This window comes from Pan troglodytes, chromosome 5 (genome assembly GCF_028858775.2).
Source record: "Pan troglodytes isolate AG18354 chromosome 5, NHGRI_mPanTro3-v2.0_pri, whole genome shotgun sequence".
Classification (NCBI taxonomy): domain Eukaryota; kingdom Metazoa; phylum Chordata; class Mammalia; order Primates; family Hominidae; genus Pan; species Pan troglodytes.
The window spans coordinates 161,526,869-161,548,337 of record NC_072403.2 but is presented as its reverse complement, the minus strand read 5'-3'; the positions used below and the strand labels follow the sequence as shown (position 1 = coordinate 161,548,337).

The 21,469-nt window shown below is 41.6% G+C and overlaps 1 protein-coding gene across 5 annotated transcripts in view; it reads left to right on the top strand.

The window, feature by feature from the left end:
• Window positions 1–21,469, top strand: part of KATNA1 (katanin catalytic subunit A1) — a 53,895-nt gene that overhangs the window by 12,178 nt on the left and 20,248 nt on the right. For all 5 annotated transcript variants that reach the window (XM_009452197.3, XM_001173304.5, XM_016956456.3 and 2 more), the window contains exons 3-4: window positions 3,932–4,089; window positions 13,261–13,441. In XM_009452197.3, the coding sequence (XP_009450472.1) occupies window positions 3,932–4,089; window positions 13,261–13,441 (339 nt within the window). The remainder of the gene's footprint in view (window positions 1–3,931; window positions 4,090–13,260; window positions 13,442–21,469) is intronic.

The window sequence follows — 21,469 nt, the reverse complement described above, 5'->3', positions numbered from 1 at the left end:
CAGCCTGACCAACATGGTGAAACCCCATCTCTACTAAAATACAAAAAAATTAGCTGGGTATAGTGGCGGGCATCTGTAATGTCAGCTACTTGGGAGGCTGAGGTGGGAGAATCACTTGATATCAGAAGGCGGAGGTTGCAGTGAGCCGAGATCGCACCATTGCACTCCAGCCTGGCAACAGAGCAAGACTCTGTCTCAAAAAAAAAAAATGAAAGTAATAGTCTTTTTGAGGTGGTCTTCTAGATAGAATATTATACCTCAGATTCTGCTGAGCTGCTTTTTAAATATTGTTCAATATTTGTCCTTAATTTTTTTGAGAGAAACAGCCCATCTCTTTGAACTTCATCTATTTTCCTATATCTGTCCCTCCATATCCTTTACCATATCCATGTAATTACCAGAAGGGGCAACTATTTTATTTTATTTATCTTTTATTTATTTATTTTTTACAGACATGGCATCTCACTATGTTGTTCAGGCTGGTCTTGAACTCCTGGGATCAAATGATCCTCTTGGCTCCGCCTCCCAAATTCCTAGGATTATAGGCATGAGTCACCATGCTCGGCCTAGTAAATATTTTATTTCATAAGGAGTCTTAAGTTTGTCAGTGAAGGACTTTTTAGATCTTTTGTTGTTAGGCCAAAGACTTTTACTTAAGTCTAAGCTTTTGTTTAAAGGTACTTAAGATTAAATCATTTAAGTTATAAAGCAAAACATTATCATCTTAAATTTCATTTCAATATTATATATATAGTTTTTTTTTTATTTTTATTTTTTACCATTTTCTGGTTTGTTTTCTTTTGAGATGGAGTTTCTCACTTGTTGCCCAGGCTGGAGTGCAATGGCGCGGTCTCAGCTCACTGCAACCTCCACCTCCCGGGTTCAAGCGATTCTTCTGCCTCAGACTCCCGAGTAGCTGGGATTACAGGAGCCCACCACCACACCCAGCTAATTTTTGTATTTTTAGTAGAGACGGGGTTTCACCATGTAGCCAGCTGGTCTCAAACTCCTGACCTCAGGTGATCTGCTTGCCTCGGCCTCCCAAAGTGCTGGGATTGCAGGCATGAGCCACCATGCCTGGCCTACCATTTTCTTATTGTGGTAAAATATACATAACACTTTACTGTTTTTTGTTTGTTTGTTTGTTTTGAGACGGAGTCTCACTCTGTTGCCCAGGCTGTAGTGCAGTGGCGCAATCTCGGCTCATTGCAACCTCTGCCTCCTGGGGTCAAGTGATTCTCCTTCCTCAGCCTCCCGAGTAGCTGGAATTACAGGTGTGTGCCACCACACCCAGCTAATTTTTTTGTACTTTTAGTAGAGACGGGGTTTTTGCCATGTTGGCCAGGCTGGTCTGGAACTCCTGACCTCAGGTGATCTGCCCTCCTCAGCCTCCCAAAGTACTGAGATTACAGACGTGAGCCACTGCACTTGGCCTTGGCCATTTTTAAGTATACAGTTCAGTGGCATTAAATACATATATAATGTACAACCATCGCCATATATAGTTTTTAGGCTGAGTTAAGACCCATTACTATAATACAGTTGAATCAAAACTATATATAGGTTTTTGAGGGTTTTTTGGAGGCAGAGTCTCGGTCTGTTCCCCAGGCTGGAGTATGGTGGTGCAATCATGGCTCACTGCAGCCTTAACTTCCCAGGCTCAAGCAATCCTCCCACCCAGCCTCCAGAGTAGCTGGGGCCACAGGCACAAACCAACATGCCTGGCTTATATTTTTTTTAGAGATGGGTTATTGTTATGTTGCCCAAGATTAGTTTTTAAATTGCGTCAAGATTCCTTTTCTCTTTTATTTTTGAGGTGGAGCCTTACTCTCAAAACTAGGGCCATTTTACTGCATTCCAGACTGGATGACAGAATGAGACCCTGTCTCTAAAAAATATTTGAAAAAAAAAAAAAAAGACTGCTTTTAAAAAAATACCTTGGTTGCATATGAATTGAGATCTATTTTAGTCTGTAGGTTGTGACCCATTAGCCATAAAATTAGTATATTCTGATCAGTGTTGTATTGATTTTTTAGAAATTATTTACTGATATATAATAGTTGTACATATCTTGGGCATACACATTATATTTTGATTCCTGTATACAATATCTAATGATCAAATCAGGGTAATTGGGATTAATCAGCATTTAAAAAGTTAATTAAACAGAATAAAAATTATCAAAGTAGGGCTGGGCATGGTGGCTCACACCTGTAATCCCAGCGCTTTGAGAAGCTGAGGTGAGAGGATGGCTTGAACCCAGGAGTTTGAGGTTATGGTGAGCTATGATCGTGTCACTGTAGTACAGCCTGGGCAACAGAATGAAACTTTGTCTCTAAAACATAAAAATAAAAGTTTGACAAAAATGAAACTTTCACAAGTCGTGCTTTGATGGTTTTTTTTTCCCCCTTGGGCTCAAGCAATTCTCTCACCTCAGCCTCTAAAGTAGGCAGGACTACAGGCATGGGCCACCATGCCCAGCTAATTATTCTTGTAGAACTTTAAAGTTATGCCTAACTTTTCAATTTGTTATGCAATTTATTTTATTTTATTTTACTTTATTTTTTTGAGATGGAGTCTTGCTCTGTTGCCGAGGCAGGAGTGCAATGGCGTGATCTCGGCTCACTGCAACTTCCGCCTCCTGGGTTCAAGCGATTGTTGTGGCTCGGCCTCCCAAGTAGCTGAGATTCCAGGTGCCCGCCACCACACCCAGCTAATTTTTGTATTTTTAATAGAGATGGGGTTTCAACATGTTGGCCAGGCTGGTCTTGAATGCCTGACCTCAGGTGATCTGCCCTCCTTGGCCTCCCAAAGTGTTGAGATTACAGGTGTGAGCCACCGCACCCAGCCTGTTATGCAATTTATTTATTTATTTATTTATTTGAGCCGGAATTTCACTCTTGTTGCCCAGGCTGGAGTGCAATGGTGCGATCTCCGGCTCGCCGCAACCTCCGCCTCCCAGGTTCAAGAGATTCTCCTGCCTCAGCCTCCCGAGTAGCTGGGATTACGTGCATGTGCCACCACACCCGGCTATGCAATTTAAATGAGAATATAAATTAGTAGTATGATTTAGTTAGCCTGGATTTTTTTTTTATTTTTTATTTTTTTGAGACAGATTCTTGCTATGTTGCCCAGGCTGGAGTGCAGTGGCGTGATCTTGGCTTTCTGCAACCTCCACCTCCTGGGCTCAAGAGATTCCCCTGCCTCAGCCTCCCAGGTAGCTGGGGCTGTAGGCGCCTGCCCCCATGCCTGGCTAACTTTTTGTATTTTTAGTAGAGATGGGGTTTTTACCATGTTGGCCAGGCTTGTCTCAAACTCCTGAGCTCAAGTGATCCATCTGCCTCAGCCTCCCTAAAGTGCTGGGATTACAGGCATGGATGTTTCCTATCCTGGATGTTTTAATTCATTTTATCAGAATTAATTTTGCAATTGAGGGCCGGGCGCGGTGGCTCACGCCTGTAATCCCAGCATTTTGGGAGGCCTAGGCGGGTGGATCACGAGGTCAGGAGATCAAGACCATCCTGGCTAACATGGTGAAACCCTGTCTCTACTAAAAATACACAAAATTAGCCAGGCGTGGTGGCGGGCGCCTGTAGTCCCAGCTACTCGGGAGGCTGAGGCAGGAGAATGGCCTGAACCCAGGAAGCAGAGCTTGCAATGAGCCAAGAGTGATCATGCCACTGCACTCCAGCCTGGGCGACAGAGTGAGACTCCATCTCCAAAAAAAAAAAAAAAAAAAAAAAAAAATTGCAATTGAAAACATAAATTTAATAAACTGTTATTAACATTTTGATAGAATATCTTGATGTGGTTTACTGGATATCTGATATCAAAATGGAGTTTTGTAACATCTCTAGTAAATGGCCCTCATTTAATTTTGACAGTGATATATTATAGAAATTTAAACATCCATCTTCTTCTTTGAAATCAGGTTTGGCAGGAAATAAATGTGGAAGCTAAACATGTTAAAGATATCATGAAAACACTAGAGAGCTTTAAACTAGACAGCACTCCCTTGAAAGCGGCACAGCATGACCTTCCAGCTTCTGAGGGAGAAGTCTGGTCCATGCCTGTACCTGTTGAACGAAGGTAAGTGGAAACCTTTTAAGAAACCAGTTATCCCAAGAAGCTTATAGCATTGATTATATCTAGAAGGAGGATGGGGTGGCTGAGAGACAGGAATGGGAGGGAGTTTTCTTTACTGAACGTTCTCTCTTTTATAACTCACTGGTCTTGAACCTTGTGCCTTTTTGACCTATTTCAAAAAATAAGATTTAGGTAGGAATAATTTAAAAATATGCTTTTGTGAATGACCTTACAGTGGTAGAGACAGTGTTATCTTGTGGAAGGAGAATGGGGTTAGGAATTGAAATATCCAAGCTCTGTGTCTGTCTTTGCCACTCTCTGTAGCTTTGGGAAAATAATAGAACCTTTTTAGGCCTCAGATTTTTCTTTTTTTTCTTTTTTTTTTTTTTAGACAGAGTCTCACTCTGTCACGAGGCTGGAGTGCAGTGGCACGATCTCGGCTCGCTGCAATCTCCGCCTCCCGGGTTCAAGTGACTTCCCTGCCTCAGCCTCCTGAGCAGCTGGGACTACAGGCACACACCACCTGTATTTTAGTAGAGGCGGGGTTTCACCATGTTGGCCAGGCTGGTCTCGTTCTCCTCACCTCGTGATCCACCTGCCTCAGCCTCCCAAAGTGCTGGGATTACAGGCCTGAGCCACTGTGCCCAGCCAGGCCTCAGATTTTTCTTACGCAAAGAGAGGAAGTTAGACTAACAGTGGTTCTCAAACAGGGATCACAGAATACTTCTTTTCATCAAGCTATAATGAAAAATGGAAAATTTTTCTAAATTTGCTAAAATTGAAAAAATGGGCTTTTTAATTCATAGAGAACAGTAAAAATAAAATGTTCTGAATTTTAGGGTTTTCTCTGGCTTTTTTTCCCCAACTTCCTACTACCAAGTGCCAGCAAATGAACAACTAGTGATACTGATATTTACTGAAATACTGTAACTAGCCAATCATGCATAGTTTTATTGCACATTTTTCAACTGACAAGTGTGCAGGTGGATGTTATCTATTTCACTTACATAATAGATTTCCTAGTTTGTATTATAGATTTAAATATTGACTGTGTCATGCCTTTCTAGAAAGAACACTTATGACTTCCCAGGTTCATTGCCCGTTAACCTTGCATTAAGATGTTGCTCAGATTGTTTTCAGTTTTAACATTTTGTCATTGCAACTCTGATTACTTGTTTTTTTTTTTTTGTTTTTAAGACTAGTTAAGTGCAGTAGTGAGAAGGAGGGGAAGAATAGAACAAGGAGTTTGATCTGTAACTGACTGTGAACAATCAATTGAGATAACTCACTACATTCGGACCAGCCTTGGTTACATTTTATTTTATTTTATTTATTTGTTTTTTGAGACGGAGTCTCACTCTGTCACCTGGGCTGGAGTGCAGTGGCATGATCTCGGCTCACTGCAGCCTCTGCCTCCTGAGTTCAAGCAATTCTCCTGCCTCAACCCCCCAAGTAGCTGGAATTACAGGCACCTGCCATCATGCCCAGCTAATTTTTTGTATTTTTAGTAGAGACAGGGTTTCACCATGTTGGCCAGACTGGTCTCGAACTCCTGACCTCGTGATTCACCCACCTTGGCCTCCTAAAGTGCTGGGATTACAGGCGTGAGCCACCACGCCCGGCCTGGTTGTATTTTATAATACAGGTACTGCATTAAACACCTACAGTGTCCTGAACTATTTTAGGCTATAGGTGTTATTTTATTGCAATAAGCCTTCCAAATAAGTCATATTTTCCCTGTATTTCAGATAAGACAGCTGAGGTACAATAAGGTTGGGTAACTTTTCCCCACTATCACAAAACTGATAACTGGTAGAGCTAGGATTTGAACCTAGATATATTGTGTTTTATAATAATGATTACAAAGCTGGCACTCTCTGCTGTAGCAGTCCTAACAATCTCTAATTAAAAAGGTGGATTTAGGGGCATCACTCCCAGAGAGTCTGATATGGTAGATAGCAGGTAGAACTCAAGAATCTACCGGTGATTCTGACGTCGGTGGTCCATAGGTCACATTTTCAGAAGACCCATACCATCATGTTCTTGACATTTAAAATCAATTAATGAGTACTGATTATTTCTTAGCCACTTTTATTTTTATTTTTATTTTTTTTTGAGACAGAGTCTTGCTCTGTCGCCCAGGCTGGAGTGCAGTGGCGCGATCTCGGCTCACTGCAACTTCCGCCTCCCGGTTCAAGCAATTCTCCTGTCTCTGCCTCCCAAGTAGCTGGAATTACAGGCACGTGCCACCACGCCCGGCTAATTTTTGTATTTTTAGTAGAGACGGGGTTTCACCGTGTTGGCCAGGCTGGTCTTGAACTCCTGACCTCAGGTGATCCACTCGCCTTGGCCTCCCAAAATGTTGGGATTACAGGCGTGAGCCACCGCACCCAGCCGCAACTTTTATTTTCTTAATCTCCACATAAAAGGACTGTACTAATGTTCTGTTACTGACTCCTGATATCCTTTGGATATTTACTAAATTTTTCCCTTGCCTCATAAGCACTTTCACATAATTACATTTCTTGTTATAGTACATAATAGTTCACTAAAACACAGTAGCTCATTAAAGAAAAATAGAAAAATTCATTGAAGTAGGGGGAAAATCACATAGTCATCCTAGTTTGTTTCCTTCTGGTCTTTTATGCATTATTTTCATAGTTGTAGGTGTGCTATATCCATAATTTACAACATTGTACCCTCTTTTAAGAAAAATCCTAATAATAGTCAACAATCATTGCATATTACTGTGTGCCAGGTACTGTGTTTGTTGTTTTACATGTATTATTTAATTCTCAAAACCACCTTAGAAGGTAGGTACTAATTTTTTTAGCCCCAATTTCTGATGAGGATAAGCTAAGATAGGTTAAGTAATTTGCTCTTCATATTTTAAACATTTATGATTTATATACCATGTCAGATCTTTTTCTCTGCAGTTTTTTAAGAGTTATTTGCCACTGTTCTGACTGGTATGTAACCTATATAGTTAACCATGCTCTTAATGTTTTTTCCCTTCTTTTTTCATTATTATAAATAAAGTTGCACTGAATAGTTGTGAGTAAAAATTTTTCCACATTTATAATTTTTTCCCCTAATTTCAGAAGTAGAACTAATAGATGAGTCAAGTTGTGTTTTTGCTTTTGTCTGTTAATTTGTTTTATTCTTATTTACTTGCTCTTTTCTCCTTCTGGAGAATCATCACTTGGGTCTTGTATTAGTCTGCTTGGGCTACCACAACAAAATACCATACACTGGGTGGCTTAAACAACATACATTTGTTTCTCACACTTCTGGAGGCCGGGAAGTCCAAGATCAAGATGTGGCCAATTTGGTTCCAGGTGAGGGCTCTCTTCCTGAGCAGACAGCCACCTTCTCTCTGTGTGCTCACATGACAGAGAGAGTAAGTGAGCTCTTTCACATCAGGGACTCTTACTTACTTCCTTACTCCTAATATTCATATTGCGCACTGGGGCTTTAACATATGAATTTTGGGGAGGACACAAACATTCAGCCTCTAACAGTCCTATAACTCCTCTCAGTTATTGGTAAGATCTTTCCAACAAATAGATGTTCCCAGTGGGAAATCAGTTGATCCTGAATTTAATGAAGTATTTGGTCACCTCAGTCTCACAAGCAGAGAGGGAGGATTTCCTCTGAGGGGTGGTGGGAAGTTAAGCCCTAAATGGTGTTCCTTCTTATTGCTTCTCGCTTTCTTCAGTATCATTTTCTGTTCCTGATTTTGAATGCTCTAGATTACTGGTAAGTTTTCCTCTTTGACTTTATTTGTGGCATCTGTTTCTTCCTATAATTTATTTTACTTGCTCCCTTAACTGGGCATCTTTTAAGATTCTTTTTATTTTTCTATTAGTCTTTATTTGTACTCATGCTTAAGAGGGTCATTCTTTTTTTTTTCTTTTTTTTTTTTTTTGAGATGGAGTCTCGCTCTGTTGCCCAGGCTGGAGTGCAGTGGCACAATCTCAGCTCACTGCAACCTCTGCCTCTCAGGTTCAAGCAATTCTCCTGCCTCAGCCTCCCATGTAGCTGGGACTACAGGTGTGTGCCACCATGCCCGGCTAATTTTTGTATTATTAGTAGAGACGGGGTTTCACCTTGTTGGCCAGGCTGATCTCGAACTCCTGACCTCGTGATCCACCTGCCTTGGCCTCCCAAAGTGCTGGGATTACAGGCGTGAGCCTATGCTCCCGGCCGAGAGTCATTCTTTCTTCACCTATGTTGGTGATCCTAACCTTATGATCAGCTAAATTTTAGTACCATTAAAGAACAGATTCAACTGATCCAGTATTCTCTTCTAGAATTGTACACAAAAAATGTGAGTACAGGCCAGGCACGGTGGCTCACGCCTGTAATCCCAGCACTTTGGGAGGTCGAGGTGGGCGGATGCCAAGGTCGGGAGTTCAAAACCATTCTGCCTAACACAGTGAAACCCCGTCTCTACTAAAAATACAAAAAAAAAAAAAAAAATTAGCCGGGCATGGTGACAGGCACCTGTAGTCCCAGCTACTCTGGAGGCTGAGGCAGGAGAATGGCGTGAACCTAGGAGGCGGAGCTTGCAGTGAGCCGAGATTGCGCCACTGCACTCCAGCCTGGGCGACAGACACTCCGTTTCAAAAAAAAAAATGTGAGTACAAGGAGGTTCATTAAAGCCTTATATAGAAAAGGTTAGACATAGCTTAAATGCCACTAGATGTGACATTCTTTTCAAATGTCAGCTGATGTCCCTCAAATATCTTCCCATCTCACAGAATAAAACCCAGAGTTTTCATGTCTTTCAAGCCCTATGAGACCTGGTTCCCCACAGCCTCTGGAACCTAAGTTCTTACAGCTCTCTCCCTCAGGCACTGTGCTGTGGCCTTGAACAAGCCCAGCCCACAAATGCTTCACTCCTTTCACCTGCCTTTCCCTCAGCTCCAGTGCTGAATGACCTGTTCCCTTCTTTCATTTAGGTCTCTACTCAGTTGTCACCTCAGAAAGTCTGTCTCTGACTTTGCCACCTAAAAACCACCCCCGATGATCCTGTAGCCTCTTTCCCTTCTTTTTTTTTTGAGACAGAGTCTCACTCTGTCACCCAGGCTGGAATGCAATAGTGCATCTCAGCTCACTGTAGCCTCCACCTCCTGGGTCCAGGCAATTCTAATGCCTCAGCTTCCTGAGTAGCTGGAATAATTACCCAGCAATTTTTTTTTTTTTTTTTTTTTGAGATGGAGTCTCACTCTGTCGTCCAGGCTGGAATGCAGTGGTGTAATCTTGGCTTACTGCAGCCTCCCAAGTAGCTGGGATTACAGGCATGCACCACCACGCCCAGCTAATTTTTTTGTATTTTTAGTAGACAGGGTTTCGCCATATTTGCCAGGCTAGTCTCGAACTCCTGACCTCAAGTGATCTGTCCGCCTGGTCTTGAACTCCTGACCTCAAGTGATCCACCTGCCTTGGCCTCCCAAAGTACTGGGATCACATGTGTGAGCCACCACGGCCAGCCAAATTTTTGTATTTTTAGTAGAGATGGGGTTTCTCCATGTTGGCCAGACGGGTTTCAAACTCCTGACCTCAAATGATCCACCTGCCTCAGCCTCAAAGTGCTGGGATTACAGGCATGAGCCACCATGCCTGGCCCCCTTCTTTATTCTTCTTGATAGCACTTAATATTACCTGCTGTACTGTTTGATGCACCGCTTATACACACACACGTATGTAAGTCTATGACAGTAAGGGTTGTTGTTGAAATTATTATTATTATTTTTTAAGATGGAGTCTCACTCTGTTGCCCAGGCTGGAGTGCAGTGGCATGACCTCAGCTCACTGCAACCTCCGCCTCCCGGGTTCAAGTGATTCTTCCACCTCAGCTTTCCAAGTAACTGGGATTATAGGCGCCTGCCACCAGGCCAGGCTAATTTTTGTATTTTTAGTAGAGACGGGGTTTTACCATGTTGGACAGGCTGTTCTCGAACTCCTGACCTTGGGTGATCCACCTGCCTCGGCCTCCCAAAATGCTGAGATTACAGGCGTGAGCCACTGCGTCCAGCCAGATGATGTATATTTGCACATACCCTGCACACATCCTTCTGTATGCTTTAAATCATATTTAGATTACTTGTAACACCTAATACAATGTTATATGTAACATTGTATGTAAAAGTAAATGTTATATAAATAGTTGTTTCACTATATTATATAGAGAATAATGACAAAAAAAGGTTTGTACATGTTCAGTACCGACTCAACCATCTTTATTTTCAAAATGTTTTTCATTGGCAATTGGTCGACTCCACATTGTGGAATCTGCAGATATGGAAGGCCAACTATACTTTATTATATGTCAGTGTCTATTTTGTATTATTTCTCTAGCAAAGGGAAAAATACATACACAGAAATACTTTCTGAATCCAAAATTGAACCCCCATCATTGCTTCACATACATGTTAGTTTGGTGTTATCATCCTCCCAAATTCTCATTCTCAACTTTCCACATCTGGGAGTGTCTTTTTTTTTTTTTTTTTTTTTTTTTTTGAGATGGAGTCTCGCTCTGTCACCCAGGCTGGAGTGCAGTGGCGTGAGCTCGGCTCACTGCAACCTCTGCCTCCTGGGTTCAAGCGATTTTCATGCCTCAGCCTCCCAAGTAGCTGAGATTACAGGTCCACAGCACCATGCCCATCTAATTTTTGTATTTTTAGTAGAGACGGGGTTTCGCCATGTTGGCCAGGCTGGTCTTGAACTCCTGACCTCAGGTGATCCACCTGCCTCGGCCTCCCACAGTACTGGAATTACAGGCGTGAGCCCCCGCGCCCAGCCTAGGAGTGTCTTTTCTTTCTTTTTGAGACAGTCGTGGTCTGTTTCCCAGGCTGGAGTGCAGTGGTGCAATCTCGGCTGACTGCAACCTCTGCCTCCCGGGTTCAAGTGATTCTTTTGCCTCAGCCTCCTGAGTAGCTGGGATTACCAGTGCGTGCCCCCACACCCAGCTAATTTTTTGTATTTTTAGTAGAGATGGAGTTTTGCCATGTTGGCCAGGCTGGTCTCGAACTCCTGGCCTCACATGATCTACCCACTTCAGCCTCCCAAATTGCTGGGATTGTGAGCCACCGTGCCCGGCCTGAAGTGTCTTTACTAATAGAGTGTCTCTGAGACTCTTCTCATTGTTACTCCCTTAAACTAGGCCCTCATCTCATATCTCAGTGATATTTGTAATCACAAACATCTCACTGCTTTCTGTGTTTTCTCTATCAGTATATCATGTTCAGTATTAGACTAATCTTTCTAAAATGTTTTCAGTGGATCCTTGTTGGCAGTTAGCTAAAAGCTAAGCCTCTTGAACTGGTATTCATATCTTCTATGGACCGAACCATTTCTGCTCAGTATTATCGCTTAATGTTCAGCATTATGTGTTAGACTGGTGTCTTTATTATCCTTTACATGGATTAAGCTCATTTTTGTTTCTTTGCTTTTCTTTATTGATGTTCTGTCTATAATTGTACCCTCTTGTTTAGTTCAACTCCTGCATTTCCAGTCCCAGTTTCTTTTCTGTCTTCATGAGGCCATTCCCATTGCCATGGTGCTAGGTCTGTTTCACACCATCTAGTATACGTGCCTAGCTTTACATAGCTTCTGTCTGTTTAACTATACTGTGGTTTATTTGAGAATAGGACTCCTTTTTTGTTTGTTTGTTTTCCCCCTTGTAAATGGCTGCAACCAAATCTGGGAGCAGAGTAGGAGCCTAACAGATATTTGAGAAGTCTGAATTCTGTTATAGAAATAAGGATGAAATGAGGACCAACACAGGGGCTCACGCCTGTAGTCCCAGCTCTTTGGGAGGCCAAGGTGGGAGGATCGATTGAGCCCAGGGGTTTGATACTAGCCTAGGCAACATAGTGAGACCTTGTCTCTACAAAATACAAAAATTAGCCTTGTGTGGTGCCATGTGGCTGTAGTCCTTCCTACTCGGGAGGCTGAGGTGGGAGGATTGCTTGAGCTTAGGAGGTCAAGGCTGCAGTGACAGAGCAAGACCTTGTCTCAAAAAATAATAATAATAAAAAATAAATACATAAAGGTGAAATGAGGTGATGTATGTAAATGTAAAGCACTGAACATGAGTTCTAGTAACTGTTCATAGCTAGTGCTTTATCAGTTTTTTAAATGGGAAAATGATTAAATTTTATTAATTAAAACACAAAAATTATGGTATAGATTGAGCTTCCCTGATCCGAAAATTCAAAATGTTTCAAAAACTGAAACTTTTTGAGCACCAACATGACACTCAAAGGTCATGCTCAAAGGAAGTGCTCATTGGGACATTTTAGATTGTGGATTTTCAGATTAGAGATGCTCAGCTGGTATGTATATGGAAATATTCCAAAATCTGAAAAAATCCAAAATTCAAGACACTTCTGGTCCCCAAAATTTTGAATAAGGGATACTCAATCTGTATATTCTAAATAAATGGTACCAAATTACATACATACCATTGGATAAATGTGAATTGAATACTTGTATTGTATTCTGGTTGTCTCGATAAAACTCTCTTCTCTGATAATTTTTTTTCAGTTTCCAACAATCAGATGCATTCATCTTTGATATACAACAATTTCCTTTCTAAGTAGAGGTGACCATTACTTCTCCTCCATTATTTCTGTAATATAACTATACTGCATTCCTTTAATTAAATCACCAACAGATATGTCAGATTTAAATTTTATTTTATTTTTATTTTTTTGAAACGGAGTCTCATTCTGTTGCCCAGGATAGAGTACAGTGGCATGATCTTGGCTCACTCCAGTCTCCACCTCCCAGGTTCAAACGATTGTCCTGCCTCAGCCTCCCGAGTGGCTGGGATTACAGGTGCACACCACCACGCCTGGCTAATTTTTTGTATTTTTAGTAGAACGGGGTATCAACATGTTGGCCAGGCTGGTCTTGAACTCCTGACCTCAAGTGATCCACCCACCTTGGCCTCCCAAAATGCTAGGGTTGCAGGTGTGAGCCACCGCGCCTCGCCCAGATTTAAATTTTAGATCTTAGGTTTCAACATCCTGAAGTTTATTCAGTCATGTCTTGTGTTCAGTTGTTGCATTGGCTTCTTTAGTTCATAGACTCTAACTTACACAGTATGTGTGTTCATCCATATGTGGAGTTGATTATGATATTAATGAGTTTTTGTTTGATTAGACCCTCACCAGGACCTAGAAAACGCCAATCTTCTCAGTACAGTGACCCTAAATCACATGGTAATCGTCCAAGTACAACTGTCAGAGTTCACCGTTCATCTGCACAGAATGTTCACAATGACAGAGGGAAAGCTGTTCGTTGTCGTGAAAAGAAAGAACAGAATAAAGGAAGAGAGGAAAAGGTAAATGTTAATTGATTTTTATAAATGAAAGTTATTTTTGAACCGTAAAAATGAAGACTGTACAAATTTATTTATTTTTTCTTTTTTTCCTTTTTTGAGACAGTCTCACTCTGTCGCCCAGGCTGGGGTGCAGTGGCATGATCTTGGCTCACTGCAACTTCCACCTCCTGGGTTCAAGCAATTCTCATACCTCAGCCTTCCGAGTGGCAGGGATTACAAGTGGGCGCCACCACATCGAGCTAATTTTTGTATTATTAGTAAAGATGGGGCTTCAGCAAGTTGGCCAGGCTAGTCTCGAACTCTTTACCTCAGGTTATCTGCGCGCCCCACCCCCCGCCCCCCTGCCAGGCCTCCCAAGGTGCTGGGATTACAGGTGTGAGCCATTGTGCCCAGCCCAAATTTCAATAAGCTGTAGTCATCAGTTTGCCAGCGCTATAATAAAACCTTAGTTATACTACATCTAGGCTGGGATTTTCCCCACTTGCAATTCAACAAATATTTTGGCTTTTTTCGGTAACTTTATATTTTGATATAATTTCAGACTAGCAGACAATTTGCAGGAATGGTATAAGGAACTTCCATATATACTTTACCTAGTTTTACCAATTATTAATATTATGCCCCTTTTGACTTATCATTTTATTTCTCTGTATACCCTTTTCCTGAACCATTTGAGACTAAGTTGTATATATAATGCTCCTTTAACCTTCAATATTTCAGAATGTATATCCTGAGTACTAAGACATTCTTTTACGTAAAAACAACACAATTATCGGCTAACACAGTGAAACCCCATCTCTACTAAAAATTAGCCGTGGTGGTGGGCGCCTGTAGTCCCAGCTACTCAGGAGGCTGAGGCAGGAGAATGGTGTGAACCCGAGAGGCGGAGCTTGCAGTGAGCCGAGACCGCGCCACTGCACTCCAGCCTGGGCGACAGAGCAAGACTCCGTCTTGAGAAAAAAAACAAAACAAAACAAAACACAGTTATCAAAAGCTGTAAATTTTACATTGTTATAGTACTGTTCATCTAATCCACAGACCTTTATAAAATTTTGCCAATTATCCCAATAATGTCATATAGAGATTTTCCCCCTTCTGTCCCCGCTAGGTCAGATTACAATGTAGAAGCACACATCGAATTTAGTTATCATGTTTCTTTAGTCCCTTTTAATACAGACATCTCAGCTTTTGCCTTTCTTGGACTGGAATTTTTGAAGAATTCAGGCCAGTTATTTTGTGGAATATTCCTCAGTTTGGGCTTGCCTGATACTTCCTCAGGATTAGATTAAGATTATTCATTTTTTTTTTTTGGCCGGGCATGGTGGCTCATGCCTGTAATCCCAGCACTTTGGGAGGCTGAGGCGGGTGAATCACTTGAGGCCAGGAGCTCTAGACTAGCCTGGCCAACATGGTGAAACCCTGTCTCTACTAAAAATACAAAAATTAGCCGGACATGTTGGCAGGCACCTATAATCCCAGCTACTGGGGAGGCTGAGGCCAGAGAATCACTTGAACCCGGGAGGCGGAGGTTGCAGTGAGCTGAGATCACACCACTGCAGTCTAGCCTGACCAACAGAGCGAGACTCAGTCTCAAAAAAAAAAATTATTCATTTTTGGCAGGCATACCATTGGTATGATGGTTTTTTTCTCTCAGTGTATCATATAAGAAGGCACAGGGCCGGGCGCGGTGGCTCACGCCTGTAATCCCAGCACTTTGGGAGGCCGAGTTGGGCGGATCACGAGGTCAGGAGATCGAGACCATCCTGGCTAACACGATGAATCCCCGTCTCTACTAAAAATACAAAAAAATTAGCCAGGCGAGGTGGCAGGCGCCTGTAGTCCCAGCTACTGGGGAGGCTGAGGCAGGACAATGGCTTGAACCCGGGAGGTGGAGCTTGCAGTGACCTAAGATCACGCCACTGCACTCCAGCCTGGGAGACTGAGTGAGACTCCGTCTCAAAAAGAAAAAAAAAGAAGGCATAGGATTTCTGTTTGTCCTATTACTGGTGATAAGTTGGATTGCTTGGTTAGGTGGTGTCTGCTTGGTCTCTCCACAATAAACTTACCATTTGACCCTTGTAATAATTTGTGGGAAGTACTTTGAGACTATGTAAATACTCTGTTTCTCATCAATATCTCATCTGCTAGTTTTAGCACCCAGTGATTCTTGTCTGAATCAGCTATTTCTGCACTGACTGCAAAATCATAATTTTCTAATGCCAGTATTGCTTCTATATTAATTATAAAAGCTGAGTGTAGATGTTGCTTTGGTTTTTAAAAATTTTTGTTTGTTATTTTTAATTTGACACATAATAATCATACATATTTATGGGGTACACTGTGATAATTCAATACACATATACAATGGGTAATGATCAAATCAGAGTAATTAACATATCCATCACCTCAAACATTTATCATTTCTTTGTGTTGGGAATATTCAAAATCTGTTCTTCTAGTTATTTGAAAATGTACCATAAGTTGTTTTTAATTACAGTCACCTGGCTGGGCATGTTGGCTCACTCCTGTAATCCCATCACTTTGGGAGGCCAAGGCGGGCAGATCACTTGAGGTCAGGAATTCGAGACCAGCCTGGCCAGCATGGTGAAACCCTGTCTCTACTAAAAATACAAAAAAAATTAGCCGGGGTGGTGGCACACACCTGTAATCCTAGCTACTTGGGAGGTTGATGCAGGAGGATTGCTTGAGCCTGGGAGGCGGAGTGAGCCAAGATCGCGCCACTGCACTCCAGCCTGGGAGACAAAGTGAGACTCTGTCTCAAAAAAATTAAAAAATAATAGTAATTGCAGTCACCCTATAGCACTATAGAACACTAGGATTCATTCCACCTATCTGGCTGTACTTTTGTATTTGTTAACCAATGTCTGATAAACCCACCTTCCCCTACCCATCCCACCCTCTAGTAACCATTATTCTACTCTGTACGTCTATGAGATCAACTTTTTTAGCTTCGTCATGAGTGAGAACATGTGTTATTTATCTTTCTGTGCTTGCTTTATTTCTCTTAACATGATATCCTCCAAACTCATCCATGTTGCCATGAATGACAGAATTTCATTCTTTTTTGTGGTTACGTAGTATTTCACCATATATATATATATATATACAATATATATATATGTATATGCATGCCACAGTTTCTTTATTCATTCATCTGTCGATAGGAACTTAGGTTGATTCCATGTCTTGGCTATTGTGAATAGTGTTTATAATAGTATGGCAGTTCCTTAAAAAACAAAAACTAGAACTACCATATAATCTAGCAATCCTGATGCCCTTCCCAAAGGAAGGGAAATGAACATGTCAGACATATCTGCACTCGTATGTTCATTAATCCTATTCCTCCCATGAGGAACCTCCATACTGTTCACAGTGGCTATATTATCTTACATTTCCAAGAACTTTGTATATGAATTCTTTCTCTAAATCCTCACCAGCATTTGTTAGTTTTTGTCTTTTTTTTTTTTTTTTTGGAGACAGTCTCACTCTGTTGCCCAGGCTGGAGTGCAGTGGCATCATCTTGGCTAACTACAACCTCCGCCTCTCAGGTTCAAGCAGTTCTCATGCCTCAGCCTCCTGAGTAGCTGCAACTACAGGCACACGCTACCACGCCTAGCTAATTTTTTGTATTTTAGTAGAGACGGGGTTTCACCATGTTGCCCAGTCTGGTCTCGAACCCCTGAGCTCAGGCAGTCCACCTGCCTCAGCCTCCCAGAGTGCTGTGATTACAGGTGTGAGCCACCACACCCAGCAGTTTTTGTCTTTTTGCTTACACCCATCCTAATTAGGGCAAGATGGTATCTCATGGTGGTTTTGATTTGCAATTCCCTGATGATTAGTGACATTGAGGATTTTTTTTTTCATATGCCTCTTGGCCATTTATATGTCTTCTTTTGAGAGATGTCTATTCCAATTCATTTACCCATTTTTTAATTGGATTATTTGTGGGGGGGTTTTTGCTCTTGTTTGAGTTCTTTGTATATTCTGGATATTAATCCCTTGTCAGATGAATAGTTTGCAAATATTTTCTCCCATTCTACAGGTTGCCTCTTTATTCTTTTAATTGTTGCCTTTACTGTGCAGAAGCATTTTAGTTTTATATAATCACATTTGTTTAGTTTTGCTTTTGTTGCCTGTGCTTTTGAGGTCTTCCCAAAATCTTGGCCCAGACCAATGTCCTGAAGCATTTCTCCTACGTCATCTTCTAATAATTTCATAGTTTCAGGTGTAAACGTTTATATCTTTAATTTATTATATGGTGAGAGTTAGGGGGTCTAGCTCCTTATTTCTGCAAATGGATATCTAGTTTTCTCAGCACCACTTATTAAAAACACTGCACTTGCTCCAGTGTATGTTCTTGGTGCTTTTGTTGAAAATCAGTTGGCTGTAAATACATGGATTTCTGGATTCTCTATTCTGTTCCATTGGTCTGTATGTCTGTTTTTATGCCAGTACCATGCTGTTTTGGTTACTAGAGCATTGCAGTTTAGGGTCAAGTAGTGTGATGTCTCCAACTTTGTTCCTTTTGCTCAGGATCTCTTTGGAGTCTTTTGTGGTTCTCCTTTTCTATTTCTTTTTTTTTTTTTTTTTTTTTTTGAGACGAAGTCTCGCTCTATCACCCAGTCTGGAGTGCAGTGGCAGGATCTTGGCTCACTGCAACCTCCACCTCCCGGATTCAAGCAATTGTCTCTGCTCAGCCTCCTGAGTAGCTGGGGTTATAGGCGCCCACTACCACGCCCGGCTAATTTTTGTATTTTTAGTAGAGACGGGGTTTCACCATGTTGGCCAGGCTGGTCTGAAATCCTGACCTCAGATGATCCGCCCGTCTCAACCTCCCAAAGTGCTGGTATTACAGGAGTGAGCCACTGTGCCCAACCAATTTTTTTTCTTTCTTTCTTTTTCTTTTTTTTTTTTTTCTGAGATGGAGTCTTGCTCTGTCACCAGGCTGGAGTGCAGTGGTGCGATCTCAGCTCACTGCAACCTCCGCCTCCCAGGTTCAAGCGATCCTCCTGCCTCAGCCTGCCGAGTAGCTGGGACTGTAGGCACGTGCCACCATGCCCAGCTAATTTTATTTATTTATTTATTTATTTATTTATTTTATTATTTATTTATTTATTTATTTATTTATTTATTTTTGGAGACAAGAGTTTCACTCTGTCGCCCTGGCTGGAGTGCAGTGGCACGATCTTGGCTCACTGCAACCTCCACCTCTCAGGTTCAAGCGATTCTCCTGCCTCAGACTCCCAAGTAGCTGAGACTACAGGCGCAGGCCACCATGCCCAGCTAATTTTTGTGTTTTTTAGTAGAGACGGGGTTTCACCATATTGGTCAGGCTGGTTTCGAACTCCTGACCTTAGGTGATCCACCTGCCTCGGCCTCCCAAAGTGCTGGGATTACAGGCGTGAGCCACCTCGCCTGGCAATATTTTGTATTTGTAGTGGAGACAGGGTTTCACCATGTTGATCAGGATAGTCTCGATCTCGACCTCGTGATCCGCCCGCCTCGGCCTCCCAAAGTGTTGGGATTACAGGCGTGAGCCACTGCGCCTGGCCAGTGTTTTATGGTTTTTAGCACATGTCATATATATGTCTTGTTAGATTTTACACCTAAGTATTTCATTTTTGTAATGATTGTAAACAGTTATGTATTTTTAATTTCAGTCTGTATGTTAATTGTTAAGCTATAGAAATTCAACTGAATTTTAAAAATTATTTATTTTTTAAAAGTTGTGGTAAAATATACATAACATAAAATTTACCATTTAAAATATTTCAAGTGTGCAGTTCAGTGGTATTAAGTAGTACATTCACATGTTCCACTAGTTGTGGAATCATCACTACTGTCTATCCACAGAACATTATTTATTTTTCAAAACTGAAACACTACACCCATTAAAGTCATCATTCTTATCATTCTCCCCTTCATCCCAGACCTTGGTAACCACCATTCTGTTTCTCTATGAATTTGACTATTCGAGGTACCTCATCTGAGTGGAATCATACAGTATTTTCCCTTTTTTGACTTACTCGTTTTACTTAGCATAGTGTTTTAGGGATTTTGCCATGTTGTAATGTGTCAAAATTTCCTTCCTCTTTAAGGCTGAGTGCTATTCCATTGCATATATATTTCATGCTTTGTTTATCATTCATTTGTTGATGTACACTTGGGTTGCTCTCACTGTTTGGCTTTTGTGAATAATGCTGCTTTGAATATGAGTGCACAGATATTTCTCCAAGACCCTGCTTTTAAGATTTTTGGATATATACAAGAAGTGGATTTGCTGGGTCATATGGTAATTCCATTTTTAATTTTTTTTTAAGACAGAGTCTTGCTCTGTTTCCCAGGCTGGAGTGCAGTGGCGCAATCTTGGCTCACCGCACCCTCCGCTTGCCGGGTTCAAGTGATTCTCCTGCCTCAGCCTCCCAAGTGTCTGGGATTACAGGCACCCGCCACCAGGCCCGACTAATTTTTTTAGTAGAGATGGGGTTTCACCATGTTGGCCAGGCTGGTCTTGAACTCTTGACCTCAGATGATCTGCCCGCCTTGGCCTCCAAAAGTGCTGGGATTACAGGCATAAGCCACTGCATCCAGCCTCATTTTTAATTTTTTGAAGAATGACAAAACTGTTTTCCACAGTGGCTGCACCATTTTATATTCCTACCAGGATTACAGTTTCTCTACATCCTCATCAATGCTTGTTATTTTCGGGTTTCTTTGATAATAACCATGTAATTGGGTGTGAAGTAGTATCTCATTGTGGTATTGATTTGCATTTTCCCAGTCATATAGTTGACATTTTTCCCAATAATATAGTTGACTTTTTTGCATATAGTAAAATGCACATAACATAAAATTTACCATTTTAACGGTTTTTAAGTGTACAGTGCAGATGTTGTTGTACTAAGCGTATCAACATTGCTACGCAGCCATCACAACCATTCATTTTCAGATCTCTTCATCTTGCAAAGCTGAAACTCTGTACTCCTTAAACAATAACTCACCATTCACCCTCCCTGCAGCCCCTGGCAACCACCATTCTACTTCCTCTCTCTGTGAATTCGACTACTTATGTAAGTGGATCATATGGCATTTGTCTTTTTGTGACAGGCTTATTTATAGCCGTCCCTGCTATCTTTAGGTTACTGTTTGTGTGGAGTATCTTTTTTCATTCTTGCACTTTTAACCTATTTGTGTGTCTAGATCTAAAGTGTCTCTTGTAGACAACATATAGTTGGTTCATGTTTTTTTATTTTAAAATTTATTTTATTAATTAATTTTAGAGACAGGATCTGACTGTGTTGCCCAGGCTGGAGTACAGTAAATATTCAAAGTGTACTATATCATAATGCACTAAAGCCTCAAACTCCTGAGTTCCAGTGATCCGCCCCCCTACCCAGCCTCCCAGGTAGATGAGACTATAGGTGCACACCCTGTCAGTTTTTTGTCCATTCTGCCAGTTTGTCTTTTGATGGGAGGTTTTAATCCATTTAAGCCAATTACTGATAAGGAGGGACTTCTGTTATTTCAGTCTTTATATGCCTATCTGTCTTTTTCCTTAATTTTCTACATTACTGGCTGGGGATGGTGCTCATGCCTGTAATCCTAGCACTTTGGGAGGCCAAGACAGGCAGATTGCCTGAGCTCAGGAGTTCGAGACCAGCATGGACAAGATGGTGAAAGCCCGTTTCTACTAAAATACAAAAAATCGGCCAGGCATGGTGGCGGGCACCTGTAATCCCAGCTACTCAGGAGGCCGAGGCATGAGAATCTCTTGAACCCGGGAGGCAGAGGTTGCAGTGAGCCAAGATTGCACCATTGCACCCCCAGCCTGGACGACAGAGCAAAACTCCATCTCAAAAAAAAAAAAAAAAAATCAAAACAAAAAAATAATTTTCTACACTACTGTCTTCTTTTGTGTTTAGTTGATTTTTTTTTTTTTTTGAGACAGAGTCTTGCTCTGTCACCCAGCCTGGAGTGCAGTGACACAATCTCAGCTTACTGCAACCT